Here is a 20,724-nt window from a genome sequence, read left to right on the forward strand (position 1 = left end):
AGGAAGAAGAAGTGGTGTATATAGACAATGGAATATTAATTGGCTGTCAAAAAAGAATGAAATCTTGCCATTTGCAATGATGTGGATGGAGCTAGAGGGAATTATGCTAAGCAAAATAAGTCAGAGAAAGACAAGTATGAGATGATTTCACTCACACGTGGAATTTAAGAGACAAAACAGATGCTCTTATGGGAAGGGATGGAAAAGTACAATAAGAGAAAAATAGAGAGAGAAACAAACCATAAGAGACTCTTAACTATAGGGAACATAGTGAGGGTTGTTAGAGGGGAGGTGGGAGGAGAAAAGGGGTAATTAGTTGATGAGCATTAAGGAGGGCACTTGAAGTAGTGAGCACTGGGTGTTAAATGCAACTGATGAATGACTAAATTCTAGCTCTGAAACAAATAATATAGTATATGTTAATTGAATTTTCAAAAATTATTAAAAAGAATCTAAGGGTATCCTTAATGAGCCATATCAATGAATTAATTTTCTGGTTTCTTCTCAACAGTTTGCTTTTTGTTTCTGTCAGTGTAGAAGCCATGTTGAACTGACTTCTCTTCAGGACTTTTATTACCTTTAACATGGCTGCTGAGAGGAAGGGAAAAGTTTTTTCTGAATGGTTATTAATACAGCTATTGACTTGGGATGGGAAAGATGGCAAAGAAGTAGAAGACCCTGTTTCAACCACTCCCCTAAAGTGGAGTGGGATCTATAAAAGAAGAAAGAACCCAAAAGTGACATAGAACAGAAATTTACAGAAACAATCTATAGAAACGAGGACTTCATGGGCAACATGATGTCAATAAAAACTTATCTTTCAATAATCATTCTCAGTGTGAGCGGCCTAAATGCTCCCATAAAACAGCACAGGATTTCAGACTGAATAAAATGACAAGAACTGTCCATGTCCTGTCTATAGGAGACACATTTGGAACCTAAAGCTACATCCAGACTGAAAATTAAGGGATGCAGAAGCATCTTAAATGCCAATGAGCCTCAAAAGAAAGCTGGGGTAGTGATTCTCAAATCAGATAAATTAGATTTTAAGCTAAAAATTGTAGTCAGAGATACAGAAGGACATAACATCATTCTTCAAGGGTCTATCCACCAAGAAGATCTTACGATTATAAGTATTTATGCCTCCAATACGGAAGCAACCACCTATAAAAGCCAACTGTAATCAAAATAGTCATATTGATATGAATACATCAATTATAGGTGATCTTAACACATCACTCTCAATAATAGATCATCCAAGCAGAAAATCAATAAAGAAACAAGAGCTTTGAATGACACTTTGGACCAGATGGACCTCGTAGATATATACAACAGAATACTCATTCTTCTCAAGGACACAGGGAACTTTCTCCAGAATAGACCACATACTGGGTCACATATCAGGTCTCAAGCAATACCAAAGATTGAGATTATTCCTACATATTCTCTAATTATAATGCTTTGAAACTGGAACTCAACCACAAGAGAAAGTTTGAAAGAAATTAAAACACTTGGAACCTAAAGTCCATCATGCTTAAGAATGTTTGGATCAATCAGGAAATCAAAGAAGAACTTCAACAATTCATGGAAACCAATGAGAATGAAGACATTGGTCCAAAACCTATGGGATACAGCAAAGGTGGTCCAAGGGGGAAATACATAGTCATCCAAGCCTCACTCAAAAAAAATGAAAAAGAAAAAACAGAATACACCTTAAAGAACTGGAAAACCAACAACAAATTAAGTCAACCCCACGCACAGGAAGGGAAATAATCAAGATTAGAGACCAATGAGATAGAAACTAGAGATACAGTAGAGCACATCAACGAAACTAGAAGCTGGTTCATTGAAAGAATCAATAAGATCAATAAACCACTGGCCAAACTAATCCAAAACAAAAGAGAAAGGACCTAAATTAATAAATTATGAATGAAAAGGGAGGGATCACAACTAACACCAAGGAAATAGAAACAATCATCAGAAATTATTATCAACAGTTATATATTATCAACAGTTAAATTATTATCAACAGCCAATAAGTTAAGAAACCTAAAAGAAGTGGATACATTCCTGGAAACAGGAAGAAACTGACAACCTGAATAGACCAATATCTAGTAACGAGATTGAAGCAGTGATCGAAGATCTCCCAAAAAACAAGAGCCTGAGAGATTCCCTGGGGAATTCTATGAAACATTATTTCTTTAAAAAAGAAATAATGGTTATTCTTCTGAAGCTGTTTCAAAAAAACAGAAAGAGAAGGGAAACTTCCAGACTCCTTTTACGAAGCTAGCATTACCCTGATCCCCAAACCAGGCAAACACCCCATGAAAAAGGAGGATTTCAGACCCATATCCCTGATGAATATGTATGCCAAAATTCTCAACAAGATCCTATCTAATAGGATCCAACAGCACATTAAAAAGATTATCCACCATGACCAGGTGGGATTTATCCATGGGATGCAAGGGTGGTTCAACATTCACAAATCAATCAGTGTGACAAAACAAATCAATAAGAGAAGAGAGAAGAACCACATGGTCCTCTCAATTGACACAGAAAAAGCATTTGAAAAAATACAGCATTTATTCCTGATTAAAACACTTCAAAGTATAGGGATAGAGGAAACATTCCTCAACTTCATCAAATCTATCTATGAAAAACCCACAGCAAATATCATTCTCCATGGGGAAAAGCTAACAACTTTCCCATTGAGATCAGGAACATGACAAGGATTCCCACTCTTCCCACTCTTGTTCAAAATAGTACTAGAAATCCTAGCAACAGCAATCAGACAACGAAAAGAAATAAAAGGTATTCAAATTGGCAAAGAAAAAGTCAAACTCTCTCTCTTCGCAGATGACATGATACTTTATATGGAAAAACCCAAAAGACTCCACCCTCAAACTACTAGAATTCATACAGCAATTCAGTAATGTGGCAGGACCCAAAATCAATTCCCTGAAATCAGTTGCTTTCTTATACACTAGCAATGAAAATATGGAAAGTGAAATTAGAGAATCGATTCCATTTACTATAGCACCAAGAACTGTAAGATATCTGGGAATAAATCTAACCAAAGAAGTAAAGGATCTGTGCTTGAGGAAATACAGAACACTCATGAAAGAAACTGAAGAAGACACAAAAAGATGGGAAAGCATTCCATGCTAATGGATCAGAAGAATAAATATTATTGAAATGTCTATGCTGCCTAGAGCAATCTATACTTTCAATGCCATCCTGATCAAAATTCCATTTTTGGCATTTTTCAAAGTGTCGGAACAAACAATCAATCCTAAAATTTTTATGGAACCAGAAAAGACCCCAAATTGCTAAGGAAATGTTGAAAAAGAAAAACAAAGCTGGGGTATCATGTTGCCTGATTTCAAGCTTTACTACAAAGCTGTGATCATCAAGACAGCATGGTACTGGCACAAATATCCAGTTGAAGAAAGAAAGTCTCTTCAATAAATGCTGCTGGGGAAATTGGACAGCTATGTATAGAAGAATGAAACTCAACCATTCTCTTATACCATATACAAAGATAAAATGGATAAAAGACCTCAACGTGAGGGAAGAATCTATCAAAATCCTAGAGGAGAACATAGGCAGTAACCTCTTCGATATTGGCCACAGCAACTTCTTTCAAGACACATCTCCGGGGCGCCTTGGTGGCTCAGTGGATTAAGCCGCTGCCTTCGGCTCAGGTCATGATCTCAGTGTCCTGGAATCAAGCCCCGCATCGGGCTCTCTGCTCAGCAGGGAGCTTGCTTCCCCCACTCTCTCTGCCTGACTCTCTGCCTACTTGTGATCTCTCTCTCTCTGTGTCAAATAAATAAATAGAATATAAAAAAAAAAAAAGACACATCTCCAATGGCAAAAGAAATAAAAATGAAAATGAACTTTGGGACTTCATCAAGACCAAAATCTTCTGCAAAGCAAAGGAAACACTCGACAAAACAAAGAGGCAACCCACAGAATGGGAGAACATATTTGCTAATGACACTACAGACAAAGGGCTGATATCCAAGATCTAGAAAGAACTCCTCAAACTCAACACTCAAAACACAGATAATCACATCAAAAAAATGGGCAGAAGACATGAACAGACACTTAAACAAAGAAGACATACAAATGGCTAACAGACACATGAAGAAATGCTCATTATTAGCCATCAGAGAGATTCCAATCAAAACCACATTGAGATCCCACCTTACACCAGTCAGAATGGCCAAAATTAACAAGACAAGAAACAACAAGTGTTGTAGAGGATGTGGAGTAGGAGAACCCTCTTACACTGTTGGTGGGAATGCAAGTTGGTGCAGCTACTTTGGAGTATAGTGTGGAGATTCCTCAAAAAATTAAAAATAGAGTTACCTTATAACCCTGCAATTGCACTACTGGGTATTTACCCCAAAGATACAAATGTAGCGATTCTAATGTTTATAGCATTATTAACTCATTAGCTGAGTTGATAAACATAACAAATAATCTCTCCCTCCATGCGGCCTAAGTGGCCTATAATATATACAATCCTCTGAAGCAAATAGGAGGCATTTTAATATGCATTTCAGAGAGATTCAACACTTACACCCTCCGCGTCACACTTCAAGTGAACAGCAGAGTGAGAGTGAGAAAAATCACATACATATTCAGTTTTCTCAGGTAACTTTTGCTGGGGCCTGCTAAAGCCAGTTGCCAAGATTCAGTGAATATTCCAGTACAGATCAATTCCTACCTAGAATGATGGAAATCTTCCTTTTTTGGGAAAGATGCCATTGCAGTGTGATTAAGAAGCAGAACTGAGCCCATCCAGAGCACCTGTATGTTGAAAGACACTTACCTGTGAGCACAAATAAATCTTAGAGAGCTGGCATGAAAGTTACCTCAAATATAATCAGCATGTAGACCCCAGCAAGGATGACCACAGCAATGGTCACTTGTGCTTCTATGCTTGCACGGAGGTACTGATGAGCCATCAACAGAGGAACAGTCTGTGTCTGCTGGAGGGAGGCTCGAATGCTGATAGAAACAGTATCTCTGCAGAATGAAGCAAAGATATTACCACTAGTAAGGCAAACCACACTCTAATGGACAATTAGTGCTTGCTTCCTTGGTGTTCTTCCCAATGCAAGTCATCCATGGCCATAACCAGAGCCCAAACTGACCTCACAGTGATTTAGCCCAATGTCTTACCCAGCAGATGAGGAGATCTGACTGCGTATGAGCAGTGTAAGATGCAGGCACAGCCTCCTTATGGCCAGATCCATTTGACATAGGCCCCTCAGCCCTCATCTGGCAGTGTCTGCCTTGTGGCAGGTGCCATTCCAACAACTAACAGGGAGGAAGGAGTTTCAGATTGGTTCTAGCCATTTAATTTTCTATATTCTCATTACACACTGACTGCTTTACCTGCTAACAATAGAATAGCCAATATTCTCACATGTGGGAGATTCAAAAGAGGGTCATGTGCAACTTGAGAACACGTAGACAGGTTGTCCCAGATGGTGGGGAAAATTTCCCAGAACAAGAAGCATCTAAGTAATCAACAGTATGTGGCATGATGAAACGAAAATACTTTTCTTAAAGTTTAGTCAGTAACTATTCTGAGCTGAACCATGTCCCCAAAATATAGATGTTGACACCCTAACCCTCAAAACTTCAGAATGTGACTGTATTTGGAGAGAGAGTCTTTATAGTTAAAATGAGGTAACTAATGTGGTCCCTAATTCAGTACAGCTAGTGTCCTTACAAGAAAGGATTGGGACACACACACACACACACACACACACTCACAGAGAGAGAGAGAGAGAGAGAGGTCCACAGAAAAACACAGGAAGAAGCAGCCAAGGAGAGAATACTTGAAGAGAAAAATCCTGCTGAATCCTTGAGGAAATAAATTTCTACTGTTTAAGTCATACGTTCTGTGGTATTTGTTATAGCAGGCATAGCAAACTCATAAAGACATAATATAGAGGGGAATTAAAGAAAGAGGAAGAATCCTAAAATTTCCTGGAATTCCCCATTGTGGAGTTTCATAATATTAATGAAATTAAAGCATCAGCTATAAAATACCATTTGCTTCAAAATGGATCCTGCAATCAATCCTCATTTCTTGACGCTCATGGCTATGATGTCCTCCTACATCCTTCATGTTTGTCGTCTATACAGTTAAAGCATTCCACCCAAACCACATAACTGATCTATTTCTGTCAAAATTGGAGTCCCACGGGTCAAATATTTTAAGTGAAAATGTCCAGAGGAGACCTTCTCCCAAAATCCTTGATCACCTGAAACCTACCTGCTCAGTATCTCAAAGGTCCTGCTCACCACCAACTGCTCACTTCTTTTTGGATTTAAAAATACTGTCCAATTCTGAGTGACCTGTAAAAGTTGAAATGTAATATCAGAGTAAGTCTTTGAACTTGAACCATCACCTGGGATTGATTCAGTGCTATTCAGTGTAGATGTTAGTTTAGAATAAGAAAAGAAGAAAAAGAAGAACAGCAAGGACTTTGTACACAGCTCCCATATCCCTGACACTAGCAATTCCAAGCTGTGCAGAACTGGAAATTTACACAACATAGAGGGCTTTAAGAAAAAAAAAAAAAAAAAGAATACAGAAGTACAAATACAGAATTAGTATAAAAAGTACAAAGTTATAGAACTAACTCTGATTTATTATGATAAAAAGATATCACTGCACTTTATATGAGACTTGGGATCTTCTGAGCCCATTGAGGCAATTCATAAGAAATGCATGCTTAGCATTGCTTTCTGCTTGCAAACTGGAGGCAGAAAAGTCTCCATACCCATGTCATAGGAGTCCATGGCAGGTAGGACCCAAGGATGAAGCTTCCTTTGCTGCAAGCAAACCCAACCCACATGTTCCTGTCGTAAGCAGAGCAGTGGAGAAACCAGCTGAATGGGCCAGATATGAGCAGAGAGGGAAGGGCTACCTGGGCTAGCCAAAGGGCCAAGGAAACTTCAACAGGAAGACAGGTGCTTTGCTGCTCACAAATCATAAAGTAAATGAAAATAGGAACTCTGAAATTGGTCAAAGCATAAAAGAGAGTCCATAAGTTCTCTTAAAACACTTCAGTATTTATAATGAGTATATCAGAAAAAATCTATTAATGTTCCTCATGTTTCTGAGCAGGATTTGTGTGTGAGCACTAGAGCAGAGTAGAGCCCCATGGACAGGCAGCTATGTCAGCACGCTGCAAAAAGTCCCATCTTCCTCCACACAAGGCCCACAGAGCAGGCAGATGTGTGCCCACCTTGCCTTTACCAAAAAGGCCTTGCCAGCTGGTTGTACACTGCACATGAGGAAGTAATGTTTACATCCTAAGACCATGGCCAAGGCAACCGGTTTAGAACACTGGTACTGCACAGACCATCACCCATGAAATGGCACCCTCATTCATAATGAGGTCTTTGCTCTGTGGACTCTGCTTTGCATGGCAGGAAAATGCAAGGGGTACAGTAATCCATCAGATGCTTCATTTTTGATGACATAGTATTGTGCACCAGCAGGATTTCCTTTATTGATTATAATAGGGAAAACCCACAAACTTCACAAACAAGTCACCATGATAATCCTGAGAAGTCATCAAGCCCAGGACATGGGGTACAGGTGAGGATGCACACAGAGGGGCCAGGACTTGTCTAGGCTCTGGGTCATGGTAACAACACCACTGTTGGCTCTCCTTGCCTTCAAAAGACAGGAGCTAAGGGTTTTTGTCTAGGAGATGCTAAGCACAAGAGCCTACCACTTTAGAAACAGAATCTTTGGGAAACTATGCAAGTCTAGCCAGGGGTTTCCAAACCCAAGGGAACTATGATGTTGAAGTACCTACTATACCAAAGGGTAAAGCCCAGGTTTAATGGTGCTTTAACAACAAAAAACTACTTTCAAATATAGAATGTTTCCCCCCAGTAAAATCATCTAAATAAAAAAACTTGCAAACCTGATTTTACTGAAATGGCAAGAGTTTTATAATTGTCTTAAATAAAGGAGAAAAGAGTCAAAGACAAAGCAGAATATAGGGCTTGCCTAATAATGGTGCCATTGCCTCATGGCTCCCCATCAAATCCATTCAAAAGGAAACTCAATTTATAAAGCGATGAAATGAGTTTTTACAATTCTTTTCAAGTAACTTATAAGTGTAACCTGCTGTGGCCGCTGCCTCCTGGAGCCTGGAACATCAGCCTGGGTCACCTCCAGCACGACATGTTCTTCTCTCTCGGTATGACTGGGGCCACCGGCCAGCAGGGCCCCTGCCAAATCCACCTGGAGCAATGTGGAGTCCACATGGCTGGAGAGGTTCAAAGCTGAGGCAAAGTCAAGGTGAACCACAAAGCAAGGAAGAGAGGCCTGAAGTCCCCTCACCACCCACACAGTGAGCACCCTCCTTAGAAGGTGCACAGAGAAATACCTATCCAGGCTGTTTCCTCCAACTGTACTGCAGCCCTTGAGCACTCCTTATCTCCTTGTACCTCACCCCTGACATGGAGTTGGTTTTGCAATGTCTGACCGCATGTGTTTCAAATCCTCTGTTTTAACCTCAAAGTGGTATCCCCCAGCCTACCATGATCTCTGCTTCCACTTCTTGCAGCCAGCATAGAACTTCTCCCCAAGTTTTTGGACCCACCGTGAGCTAGTAAACAGGATGGCTGCATGAATGAGCAGATACACTGACCCACATCCATGTCCAAATCCTTAGGTGCCAGGTCTCTAGTTTTAGAATGAGAAATCACAAAGAGAATTGAAAATACGAATTCCGAAGTCATCTAAAAAAGTGACATGCACTGCAGTGAAAGGAGACAAATTTCTTCAAAGCATGTGAAAGGCTCTTGATCAGGGAAAAATTATCAGATAAAGAGGGTTTCCCCCTACAAAAATATAATTCCATGGCACTTAAGCCCTGTTATAGTCTTCCCCTTAACACCAACATCCTGCATTTGGTCGTTGCACAAAAGTAGGAGCCTGTGTTACCCAGCCCTTCTCCCTCTGGTCTGGACAAACTCTTGCCTCTGGTTCTGGGGTCATGACATGGACTCTACACAGCAACTAGCCCAGTCATTTTGATCCAGAACCAAAAACTGTTGTAGGCGCAAAAATGAATCTCAAAATAGTCCATGCTTTGTATGAGGTCTCAAAAGTCTTAACAGCACCTCACTGGTTGCAGGAGGATTCAGTAGCCAATTCCTTTACTCTTCCTTAAAAACCTAAAAGAAACAGGTAGTTTATGGAACAGACTTAGGGAAAAGGCAGAACCTCACTGCTGCCAGAGCATACACAAGATTTACTTTGACTATCAAGGGCTAGTGAATGGTTAATCTTTTTTCATTATCTATCTCCTCTAGCAAAATGTACTGGTTTAAAAAACCAATTGTACAAAAGAAACCCTGGTTTAAAAAAAAAAAAAAAAGGTGTTTTATCAGCACTGTTGTCCATATGAGAGCCCAGAATGAGCAGGGGTCCCCAGCACTTTTGTCGGAAAGCCTCTCCACACACTTAGGCTGCTACTTGGGTTCCATCAAGGAGAAATGGAAAACAGAAGTCATGCAAGGCAGGATGTACCAAGAGAAGGCCCAAAAAGACAGTGCTGCTTCTGCAAAAATTACTCGTGTACCAGTCTTTCCCCAGGGCAAACACAAGATACAGGGTGGGGAGAAAAATTTCAGTTCAGAAGAGATTCTAGGGACCTTGCAGAAACTCAGGAGATGGAACAGCACCACCTAGAGGCTAATATTGGAAAAGCAGAGGCTTCACCTTCAGATTTAATGAATGTTTGTGGAGCATTTATTGCGTTCCAAAAAATAAATGAATAAAACAAGACCTTTGTCCTGGGGGCCAGGGGGCATCTCATACCCTGTTAGGGAGACAACCATGTAACAAAGCATCCTATGATTAACCAACCAAATGGAGTACATACAAAATCACATAGACACAGGACAACATGTATTTGCATCATTCCTTTTTTCTGTCTTTCTACATGCCCACCACGCACTAGGATTCAAAGCCCACTAGGGTGCGCTGGTGTCAGCTGTGACTTCCAGATCCCAGCAACAGGAACCTCTAACTGAGCCTCACCCTCACAGGCAGCTTCAATCCTGGCTTTCCCCCATGTTGAACTATCTGCCATGTTCCTAACATATAGTCCTCTGCCTTTGCCTCAAATGCCTTCCCCAAATCTGAAGAACTTCTACCATTTTTTGAGTTCTCACTCAAGCTTCCCTCTCCTTAAATCTTCCCTTGTCATCCATGATTCCAGCAGATCCTCTGGCCTTCTCCAGTGTGTTCCTCTGTAGATTGGGCTCATGCCATACTACAATTGTTTTAGACTTTTCTCCCCAAATGGTCTCACTCCTCAAGAGGAATAACTGTACCTTATTCATTTCGTTACTTCTCCAGAAAGTAATGTAGTTCTCACCACATTAGATGCCCCCACTTGTTTCACCAATACCCTGCCAGATGGGGGCATGAAGAAGTCAGAGAGAAAGCGCCTTCTTCTTCTAGCTGCATCAAAGTAGTCTACGGCCTTTACCACTACCTCAATCACAGCCATCTTTCAAGAGCTAACTTGACATGCCTTCCATGAACTTTATTCCCACTGTGTGAGCTCCCTAGACACCATTCCTCTGAGTTCCTACTTAATCATCTTCCTGTTGTACATCTAATGAGTGTGACCATTGACTCTTCTCTGGCTGTGCCAGTGTGGGCGGCTGTTTTGGCGGCCTCTGAGTGGTAGGCAGAAAAACAAATGAGCAAAGCACTTCTGAACAGCAGGCAATGTGCTGCTATTGGGCATGGAACAAATCCACAAGAGCCTGAAAAAGGGCCTTCATTTCCACCTAGACTGTAGAGTCCTTTTGGGCTTATGCTTAAGTTTTCTACAGAGCTTGTCTTATGCCAGGTTCAGTTAACACTGGCCAGAACTCCTCCTGGACCAAACTCAAGTCCTCTGAGCCCTCTTCTTGATTAATGTTCAACCTTGGCCTGGTGAGCCCAGTTTATCAAGAATCCCTTCATTTTTTTTTTTTTTAAGAATGCCTTCACTTTTTTTTTTTTTAAAGATTTTATCTATTAATTTGACAGAGAGAAATCACAAGTAGACGGAGAGGCAGCCAGAGAGAGAGAGAGAGGGAAGCAGGCTCTCCGCTGAGCAGAGAGCCCGATGCGGGACTCGATCCCAGAACTCTGAGATCATGACCCGAGCCGAAGGCAGCGGCCCAACCCACTGAGCCACCCAGGCGCCCAGAATGCCTTCCCTTTTGAAGAATGCCTTCACTATCCCCAGCCAACTACCCTTTTGGTAATTTTCCATCATCCCCCTCACCCTTCTGTAGATTTCCTGTTTATTTGAAGCTCAGTTCAGTCTCTTCCCTATTCCCGCAGCCTTTCAAAACCAGACCTGTATCCATTCTTGCCCCAGTCTTGAGTAAAGTCTTCCTTACCTGCTTACCTGATACAATTTTTCTTTGACACAACTTTTGCTTATTTGAATGGAGGTAAGAAAGTGGGTTTCCTTTTGACCCCACTTCTTGATAAAAATGGGAGCAATGTCATCTGATAAAGTATGAAACTTTTAAGATTGATCCATTCACAAAAATAATCTACCTAGTGCTAATATATTTTCTCCAACATTTGGGACCAGATGGATGAAAGACTGCCCTTACTTTCTAGAGTGGTGCTGGCCAATAGAATTTTTTCTGTGGTGATAGAAATGTTTTTATCTGTGCTGTCTGATACAATAGCCACTAATCACATGTGGCTATTAAGCACTTAAAGTGTGGCTGGTGTGAATGAGGAAGTGAAACTTTAATGTTATTTACTTCATTAATACAAACTTAAAGAGCCACAGGTGACTAGTGGCTATCATATTGGATAACATAATTATAAGGTTACTACCTAAGGAGCTTAGGATGTAAGAAAGGAAGAACAGAAGGGAACAAAATCCTTTGTTTTCTTTTTGCACTTTAAAAACCCAGGGCTACTATGAAGACGGCGATGGAAAAACGAACTGTATGTTAAGAGACAAAGAAAAAGATTGGAAGGGAAGGAGGGCGGAAAAGGGGATAGAAGGGAGGAAAAGAGGAAGCCTAATTACCCTGCTTATATATGACCTGGATTGCTGGCCATTATTCACCTCTCTACTGACCTAAGAGACTTGAACAGGTCTCCCCCATAATAAGCACAGAGAACAATTCAGAGACAAAGAACCTCGGGTGTCTGCAATCACAGCCATTTCCTTTCATAAATCTTCTAAAAAAAAAAAAAAAACCACACTTACTGAGGTGAAAAATCCCGACTATTCCAAAGTAAACATCACAGGGGAAAATGTAGCTTTGTTATTCTCCAGTTAAAGGATAGTGGGGCTTTCTCCAAAAGCACTTCCCACCAAAACACACATCCAGAAGTCAAGAAGGAAGAACTGTAGGGCTCTTCACCCATGAGGACAACAATGAGAACACTGCTACTGGCCTTTCAAAACCAGACCTGAATCCATTCTTGCCCCAGACCTGCACAATAACATCCCTTTGCTGAGAATCACCTTCAAAGGTCCAAACTCTGGTGCACAGGATAGCCTCCCTTGACTCTGTCCCCACCTTCAATACCAGCTGCAATTGGCTCTCTGGGGACATCTTAGGGGCACTTCTGACCTCTGATCTCTCCTTTCACAAACCCCCACAGCACGTTCTCAGCCTACGGTCCTGAGAGAGGGTCTGTGAGCTTCCAGAAATGTACAGAAAATCTACTGATACCAATGTACATTTTCTAAGGAGCCCACGGGAAGCTTAAATCAGCCTGAATATTGGTAAATGATTGACAAGAGAGTCTCTCTTTGGCCAAAACTTTAGTTATGTTCCTTTGAACTCTCTTATCTAAGACTAAGTCCTGACTTTGGGGAGTCTGCATTCATCTCTGTGTGGTCCAGTTTTAGCAAGAATCCTGCTAGGTTAATTTGGTCAGAACCTTCATTCTCCATATCTAATCACAGTTAATATCCAATCACATTCTATCCCCCCACATGATGTCTGGTAACTCTGCCTGACTTCAGCAAGAATCCTGTGAAGTCAGTTTGGCCAGGATCTTCTCTTATTCATGATGTTTCCTCTTACTAGTTTTTCACCCACTGCCTCCCCACCCTGCTCCTTGGCTTTAAAATCCCACTTTTTAAAGCTCATTCTCTCTCCCACTGCAAGACTTCACTGCTGTGGTCTCTACAGATATCACTAAGTTCCTGGTGACTTGCCATCTTTAACAAGTGTCACAGAACATTTTTTTTTCCTCTTCAACAGATCCACAGACATATAAGAACCAATCTGCAGCACCCTACCATCTCACACAGCTCTTGCCATCTCTTCCACTTCTCTTTCTCTCTTTAGCAAAGTACACACACAGCTCAGAGAACAGGAGAGAAACTGCCCAGTTACTCTTGCTGCTGAGAAAAAACATTTGTCTGCCGGCCACTAGGATTGGCTTGGGTTCATTCAAGTTCAGGAAAGAGCATGTGTACTTGAGCTGCTCTAGAGGTAACACTGTGCACAAAGCTGTGGAGGTAGAGTGACACAGTACAGTTCTTGGTGGGTTGAATAGAGGACTCTCATTTGTCATTATCTGAATTTATCCTGGTATTATCCTTACTTGTTATGCTTACTTAGAATTTCTGCAGACTGATAAGCTTCATACAGGAGTAGCTACAGTACACCAGCAACCTACAAATATTTCCCCTTCCCTGTCTGGTTCTCACCAAAGACTGTTTCTGCATAGGATCCCTCCAAGTTCTTGGCTCAGCCTGGACAGTAGGTTATGATCACTTACAGTGAGGTCACATGAACTGAAGGCAGGATCCATCTCCTGGGGACATCATGAAGCCAGGCCTCCACACTGACACTTGCTTTGAGAAGTCCCCAGGGGAAGCTGAGGAAAGCAGGAGGACGTCTTATTGTTTTTAACTCATGAAGATGATATGGAGGTAAGGGATGGGAAATGAAGTTCATTATTATTATTATGGAGGTAATAAGATGGGAAATGAAGTTCATTAAAATCACAGCTCTCTCTAGTTCTCTCAGAGGGATACACATCTTCATCTAAAACTGAGAAACAATTTTAAAGTGGTGAAGCATATACCAAGACTTTAGCAAGCTCTCAGATAGACATCAGAGCTACCCTGTCCTGAGAGCAGGTACAGATAAGCACTCTCATTCACTTAAGGGCAGGGATGCACCACACACTGCCCACCAGAGCCATCTCATGAGCCCACCTGAAGGCCTTGAGTGCCAGGTCTTTCTGGAATGTTGCTGGTACCCTGTGTGTGGAGAGTGGCTCAGCTGAGAGAGAGGATGTCCTAGGAAGACACAGGGGGAACTCCCCCAAAGAACCAGAGGAAATAAAAACATACAAAAGACTACTGATGACTGCAAGGAAAACAACCCAATTTTCTAAAATTTCAGTTCACCCAAGCTTATCAGTTGAAGATACTAAAGCAAATAAAATCTGTGAATGATTTAATTCCTTTTTAAAAGGCGATAATCAGGGGGAAAGTGAATAATCAGAAATACTTGAGCTGGACACAACTGTCTCCTTTTCTTCCTCCTCTTCTACAAGCCTTCTCCTCTACTTCCTTCCTCTTCCTCCTCACTCCTTTCTCTTCCACGTCCTCCTCTCCTTCCTAGCTTGCTTTCCAAAATGCTTCCTCTCCCAGGACTGGGAGTTTTAGGGACTTTCGTGCGTGATTATCCTCATCCAAATATCTATTCAAGAGAAGCTCTGGGCTCTGGACTTTCAGTTTCAGCTGGTATGACTTGAGAGCTAGAAACACACTTCTATTCTCACAACCTGAAAAGGCTGGACAGATGTTAAATTAATGACTTGTTCTGTCAAGAATGAGGTTGCATCATAAACAGCTAACTTGAAATCTAGATTGAGACAGGTAACTGCAGGGAAGAATAAGGCCAAGTGTTTGCTTCCCTGAGACAGGTGCTACTAACACACAGAGAAGCAAGCAAGATTAAATCTGAAAATTTTTTTTAAACTGCTCAACGCCAAGGGTGGGCTAGTGTGATAGTAGAGAGACCTTAGGAGCCACAGAACTGGGGTGTCCACATGTCCATTATAATAAGCTTTTGCTCCTGGAACCCGAGCAGGTACTTACAAAGAAGATGGAGAAATTGAGGAGACTCATGAAAAAGCCTTAATTTGCTGGGGAAACATATCAAATCTGGTAGCCTAGGACACAGTGGAACTCCAACACCTGGGAGTGGTGGGGAAGAGGAAAAAGTAGTTCTCCCCTGTGGGAGGAGTAGGAATAATGCACAACCTGGCAGACAGCAGGAGAAGCCAGGCAATTCCAAGTGTCTGGGATGCTGGAGGTTACCATGGCAACCACACACTGCAACACTGTCAACCTCTGACTAGATTTACACAGACCCCCAACCAAAACCCACAGTGCTATGGAATGAATGTTTATGTCGCCCACAATATTCACATGTTGAAGGTTGGCCTCCCAATGTGACTATATTTGGAGATAGGGCCTCTAAGAAAGTAATTAAGGTTCAATGAAGTCATAGGGTGGGGTCCTGATATGAGAGGATTTTGTCCTTATAAGAACAGCCATTAGAGGGGCGCCTGGGTGGCTCAGTGGGTTAAAGCCTCTGCCTTCAGCTCAGGTCATGATCCCAAGGTCCTGGAATCGAGCCCCACATCGGGCTCTCTGCTCAGCAGGGAGCCTGCTTCCGCCTCTCTGCCTGTCAAATAAATAAATAAAATCTTTAAAAAAAAAAAAAAAGAACGGCCATTAGAGAATGCTCTCTCTCCATACATACACACACACAAACACACACACACTGAGGAAAGGCCTTGTGAGGACATGGCAAGAAAGGCAGCCATCTGCAAGTCAAAAAGAGAGTTCTCACCAGAAATCCAACTGGCCAGTACCTTGACTTTGGATGTCCAGCCTCCAGCACTGTAAGCAATGTCTGTTAATCCCCAAGCTGTGGTATTTTGTTATGGCAGTCCGAGCTAACACACTCAATATCTATTATCCTATACAACACATCTAGCTTTTTAGTGACAAGCACAAAAGCAGGAGAAAACACAGTATGAAGAAATCAAGCAATCATCATGCCCAGATGACACAGCCAAGGAAAAGAAGCAATGAACTTAAAAATAGGACAGTAGAAACTACCAACACTGAAATGTGAAAGAAAGTGGGGATGGGGTACAAAACAGAATATGAAAGAGCCCAGGGGAGCCAAGCTGTAACTGGAATGTGCCACTTGGCTATCATCTCCCCAGGGGGAACCTCACCATCAACCACCCAAAATAGTCTCACTAGTGCTCCCCTCCCTTTCTCTTCTGGACTCGTCTTTCATCAAATGTCCTGAAGGAACAAAATAGGCATGGGAAGAGCAGTGATCACCTACACTGGGACCTTCAGCAACAGTTGTAATGGTTCTCTAGTGTCTCTTTGTGAATCTCAGCCATGGGCAACTATCCATCTCAGTATAGACTGGATACAGTAGCTTTGCAGGGGTGACACAGCCAACAACTGCCAGAACTTTCCTTGATCTGGATACAGGCTGAATAAAATCTGTAACAATCAGAAACACTTAATGATAAATTTGTGCCAGGAGAACATTGGGATTTAAATAATTTTGACAAAAGTTAAAAATACAGGAATAATAATGGTATTGACTAATGTAGCGAACATTCACCAGCTCACTCTAAACAGTTTTTCTTAGATATTAAGAGATAAAATTCTGATTCATTTTATAATTCTCCACTACAATGGGTCTTGATTACTGATATTTGTTGATTTTAAGGATTAACAACTCAGTCACAAAATTAAATCATCAGAGGAAGGTAAACATGGTTTTCCCATACTGGAGAAAAGGGAATACAACCCATGTGATGGTTAAAGTATATGTTTGTAGAATTTGCAGAGCACCTTATACCTCATCAGAAAGTACACTGATGTAATTATGACAGATTATAGAAGTTCAAAACAAATTCCTCAAATCACCAAAACTTGAAAAAGGCTGAAGACTACACACAGAGCAGAGGTCAATCCTCAGGAGATCAGGGACAACCTGGCCCACCCTGACCTTCTCCGTGGAAATCCCAGTGCACCACCTACTGGGCCCTGGTAAGCAGCCAGAGCTTCAGAACCACACAATTGTGTGAACTGGTAGCCAAAAAAATAAAAACATGAAGTTTTCAGAGCTCAATGTATTTGTTTCTTTTTTCATGCATAATTTCCTTTCTCTGGGCCACTGCTCCCTTCCCTTGTGGGTTTTTAAAGGGTTGCAGGTATTGACTTCATGAACCACCCTCACTGCTCAAGAGGTAATATTGCTCTTATATTTCACACTGAGAAGAGAAGCCTCTTCTCGTGCATAATCCTGCATGCACACACACAGAGCTCTGATATTCATGTCCACCTAGGCAGATAATGAAAACCAAGTATTCACAACTAAATATAGTCATGTGCAGTTTCCAGTCATTCAGGGTTCAGCATGGCCATAACTTCAGGCTGCCTGCACAGAAACGGCACAGCCACACGTCTTAGCATCCACAGGGCACAGGCATGAAAACACCACTCACATACCCCATCCTTGCTCACAGTCTCACATGCTGTCAGAGCAGCATGCACCAGCCACTCACTGGAGTCCCCCAACAATGGTGCAGACAAAACTATCTGATGCCAATGCTGTAAATTTGTACACACTCAGCAATAAGGCCCCAATCACAGACACAATCTCAAAATGATCACAGACCACAAATGACCCACATGTCCCACACAGGCATGAAGACACACAAACACACAGCAAGCACAGAGAACCTCACATCCATGCATGCACAGACAGACACACACAGCCAAGCATGTACACACACATTTGTACACAAAAGATATGCACACCTGAGCACAAAGAATCTCACACTCATTCATTTGGCAAAATATTGAGCACCTGAAATGTGATTCCCACTAGGCTACATCAGGATATACACCACACAAATGCTGGCAGTAAGACACATTCTTGGGGCCACCCATGATGCAGGGCATGCCCAAGACAAATAAAGACTTCCATTGCATGTGGTTGAAACAGAATTGGTAAGATGCTTTCAGGTGGAAAGCTAAACCCAAGGATGAAGCTAACTGCCTTCTATAGAGCAAAGCTTCTATTGTATCACAGCAGAGGAGCACTGCTAAGGGGAGGCCTCCCTCAGCAACCCCAGCCCACAATCCCACATGCATTCAGCATCTCCTCCAAAGAAAGGTGTGAGCCCCATACCTTAGGTGCCTTGCTATCTAGCCCAAGGCACCCAGGGGCTCTGCTGACCCAACAGCAGAGCTCTGTAGTACTCACAGAGCACACCACCACAAAGACAAACAGGCTCGCAACTTTCAGCCACCGTACACAGCACCTGCAAGAGAAAAGGAAGGACCCAAGTCACACCAAAGCAGTCCTATTTGTATGTGCCCAGACTGCCAAGTTGATAGACACCTTTCTGAAGCTTTGGATAATATCAATCTCAAAGCACATGTTAGGAATTCTTTCCATAATGTGGCATAAAGGAAGACACTGCTGACCTATAAATGTATGGCCTCATGAAAAGCAGCTTGGTACAGGTTACAGAGGAGAGCAAAGTTAACCTAGGGTGTTTGCACATGTTTCTTGCTGTAGATGCTAAAATTCAAACTTGGTGGCTCTTCACTGGCATTTTGAAAGCTGAATTTCCTGGAAACAAGCCTTATATGGGTTCTCAGATTCATATTTTCAGTTGTATCCCCCTAACTTTTCTGGAAAGTGAGAAAATAGATTTGATCATAGATGATGGCAGATGAGTGAGAGATAGATAGATAGAAGATAGATAGAGATTAGGATTATATATAAATATAACATATATAAAAACACTGATGGAAATATAATCAAACAATTCAAAAAAGAAATCGGGGTGCTGTCACTGGTTGTACTAGCAGTTTTTTAAGAATTACTTCAGAGATAATTTAACAAGCAGTCTGTGTTCTTGGCACATTCTGCAGTCTCCTGATGGTGTCCTGACCCAGTGACCATCTCACTTTTCTTAACTGCAGCTCTCAGAGCCCAGGTAAATCTGAGTCTAGCCAAACCTTTGCAGTCTTTCCAGTCCCACTCTGCTCATATCACCTCCTCAGATCCACGGATCCCACCTTCTAATGACACTATCATTGCCCAGCCCCAGGGTGTGCTCTACCACTGGCCGCCCCTCAAGAGTGGGCATTTGGTGTCTGTGCTCTGTTCCTGTATGTGGAAAGGTGCTGGCCCACAGCCTGTGCTTGTGTAGAATGTAGAAGGTCTATGTTAGGACATCTTTTTCAGTATCTTTCTGATCTTTTCAAAACGGTAAAGTCTTATTTTGCATTCTCTTAGATTTAATGATTTGATGAATAAGCATTTCACATTTCCAAATTGTAATTTAACAGCCCCTATTTTTTTTTAATTTAATTTTATCTTTTCAGTGTTCCAAGATCCATTGTTTATGCACCACACCCAGTGCTCCATGCAATACATGCCCTCCTTAATACCCATCACCAGGCTCATCTGTTCCCCCCACCCTTCTCCCCTCCAAAATCTTCAGAATCCACAGGCTCCCATACTTCATCTCCCCCTCCTATTTACCCCAATTCACAATTCATTTTTCCTTTCCTTCTCCTAATGTCCTCCATGTTAGTCCTTATGCTCCATAAGTAAGTGAAACAATATGATAATTGACTCTTTCTGCTTGTTTTCCTTCACTTAGCATAATTTCCTCCAGTCCCCTCCAAGTTGATACAGAAGTTGGGTATTCATCCTTTCTGTGTAATATTCCATTGTTGATTTGGACCATATCTTCTTTATCCATTCATTTGTTGAAGGGCATCTTGGTTCTTTCCACAGTCTGGCAATTGTGGCAATTGCTGCCATGAACATTGGGATATAGATGGCCCTTCTTTTCACTACATTTGTATCTTTGGGGTAAATACCAAGTAGTGCAATTGCAGGGTCATAGGGTAGCTCTATTTTTAATTTTTTGAGGAACCTCCACCTGTTTTCCAAAGTGACTGCACCAACTTGTCTTCCCACCAACAGTGTAAGAGGGGCCCCCTTGCTCCATATCCTCTCCAACACTTGTTGATTATTGTGTGTTAATTTTGGCCATTCTAACTGGTGCAACGTAGTATCTCAATGTGGTTTTTATTTTAATTTCTCTGATGCAACAGCCCTATTTAAATGGGAATCAAAGCTGGAGGTATCAGAATCCCAGATTTCAAGATATACTATAAAACTATAGTGATCAAAACAATATGGTACTAGCACAAAAACAGATACATAGATTAATGAAACAGAAGAGAGACTACAGAATAAACCCATGCTTATATGGTCAATTAATCTACAACAAAAGATGCAAGAATATACAATAGGGGGAAAAAAAACAGTCTCTTCAATATATGGTGCTGGAAAAACTGGACAGCTACATGTAGAAGAATAAACCTGGACTACTCTTCTGACACAATACATAAAAATAAGCTCAAAATGGATTAAAGACCTAAATGTGAGATGTGAAACCCTAAAACTCCTAGGCAATAATTTCTTTGACATTGGTCATCGTAACATTTTTCTAGATATGTTTCCTAAGGAAAGTGAAACAGAGCCAAAATAAACTACTGGGACTACATCAAACTAAAGACACAATCA

General features: G+C 41.5%; 1 protein-coding gene across 2 annotated transcripts in view; it reads right to left on the reverse strand.

Annotated features, from left to right (window-relative positions):
• Window positions 1-20,724, reverse strand: part of OCA2 (OCA2 melanosomal transmembrane protein) — a 388,170-nt gene that overhangs the window by 286,076 nt on the left and 81,370 nt on the right. For both annotated transcript variants that reach the window (XM_045070700.1, XM_045070701.1), the window contains 5 exons: window positions 18,376-18,433; window positions 16,526-16,598; window positions 8,171-8,331; window positions 6,299-6,381; window positions 4,884-5,037 (listed from right to left, as the gene is read on the reverse strand). In XM_045070700.1, the coding sequence (XP_044926635.1) occupies window positions 4,884-5,037; window positions 6,299-6,381; window positions 8,171-8,331; window positions 16,526-16,598; window positions 18,376-18,433 (529 nt within the window). The remainder of the gene's footprint in view (window positions 1-4,883; window positions 5,038-6,298; window positions 6,382-8,170; window positions 8,332-16,525; window positions 16,599-18,375; window positions 18,434-20,724) is intronic.

This window comes from Mustela putorius, unplaced genomic scaffold (genome assembly GCF_011764305.1).
Source record: "Mustela putorius furo isolate JIRA1106 unplaced genomic scaffold, ASM1176430v1.1 tig00003972_pilon_pilon_pilon, whole genome shotgun sequence".
Lineage (NCBI taxonomy): Eukaryota > Metazoa > Chordata > Mammalia > Carnivora > Mustelidae > Mustela > Mustela putorius.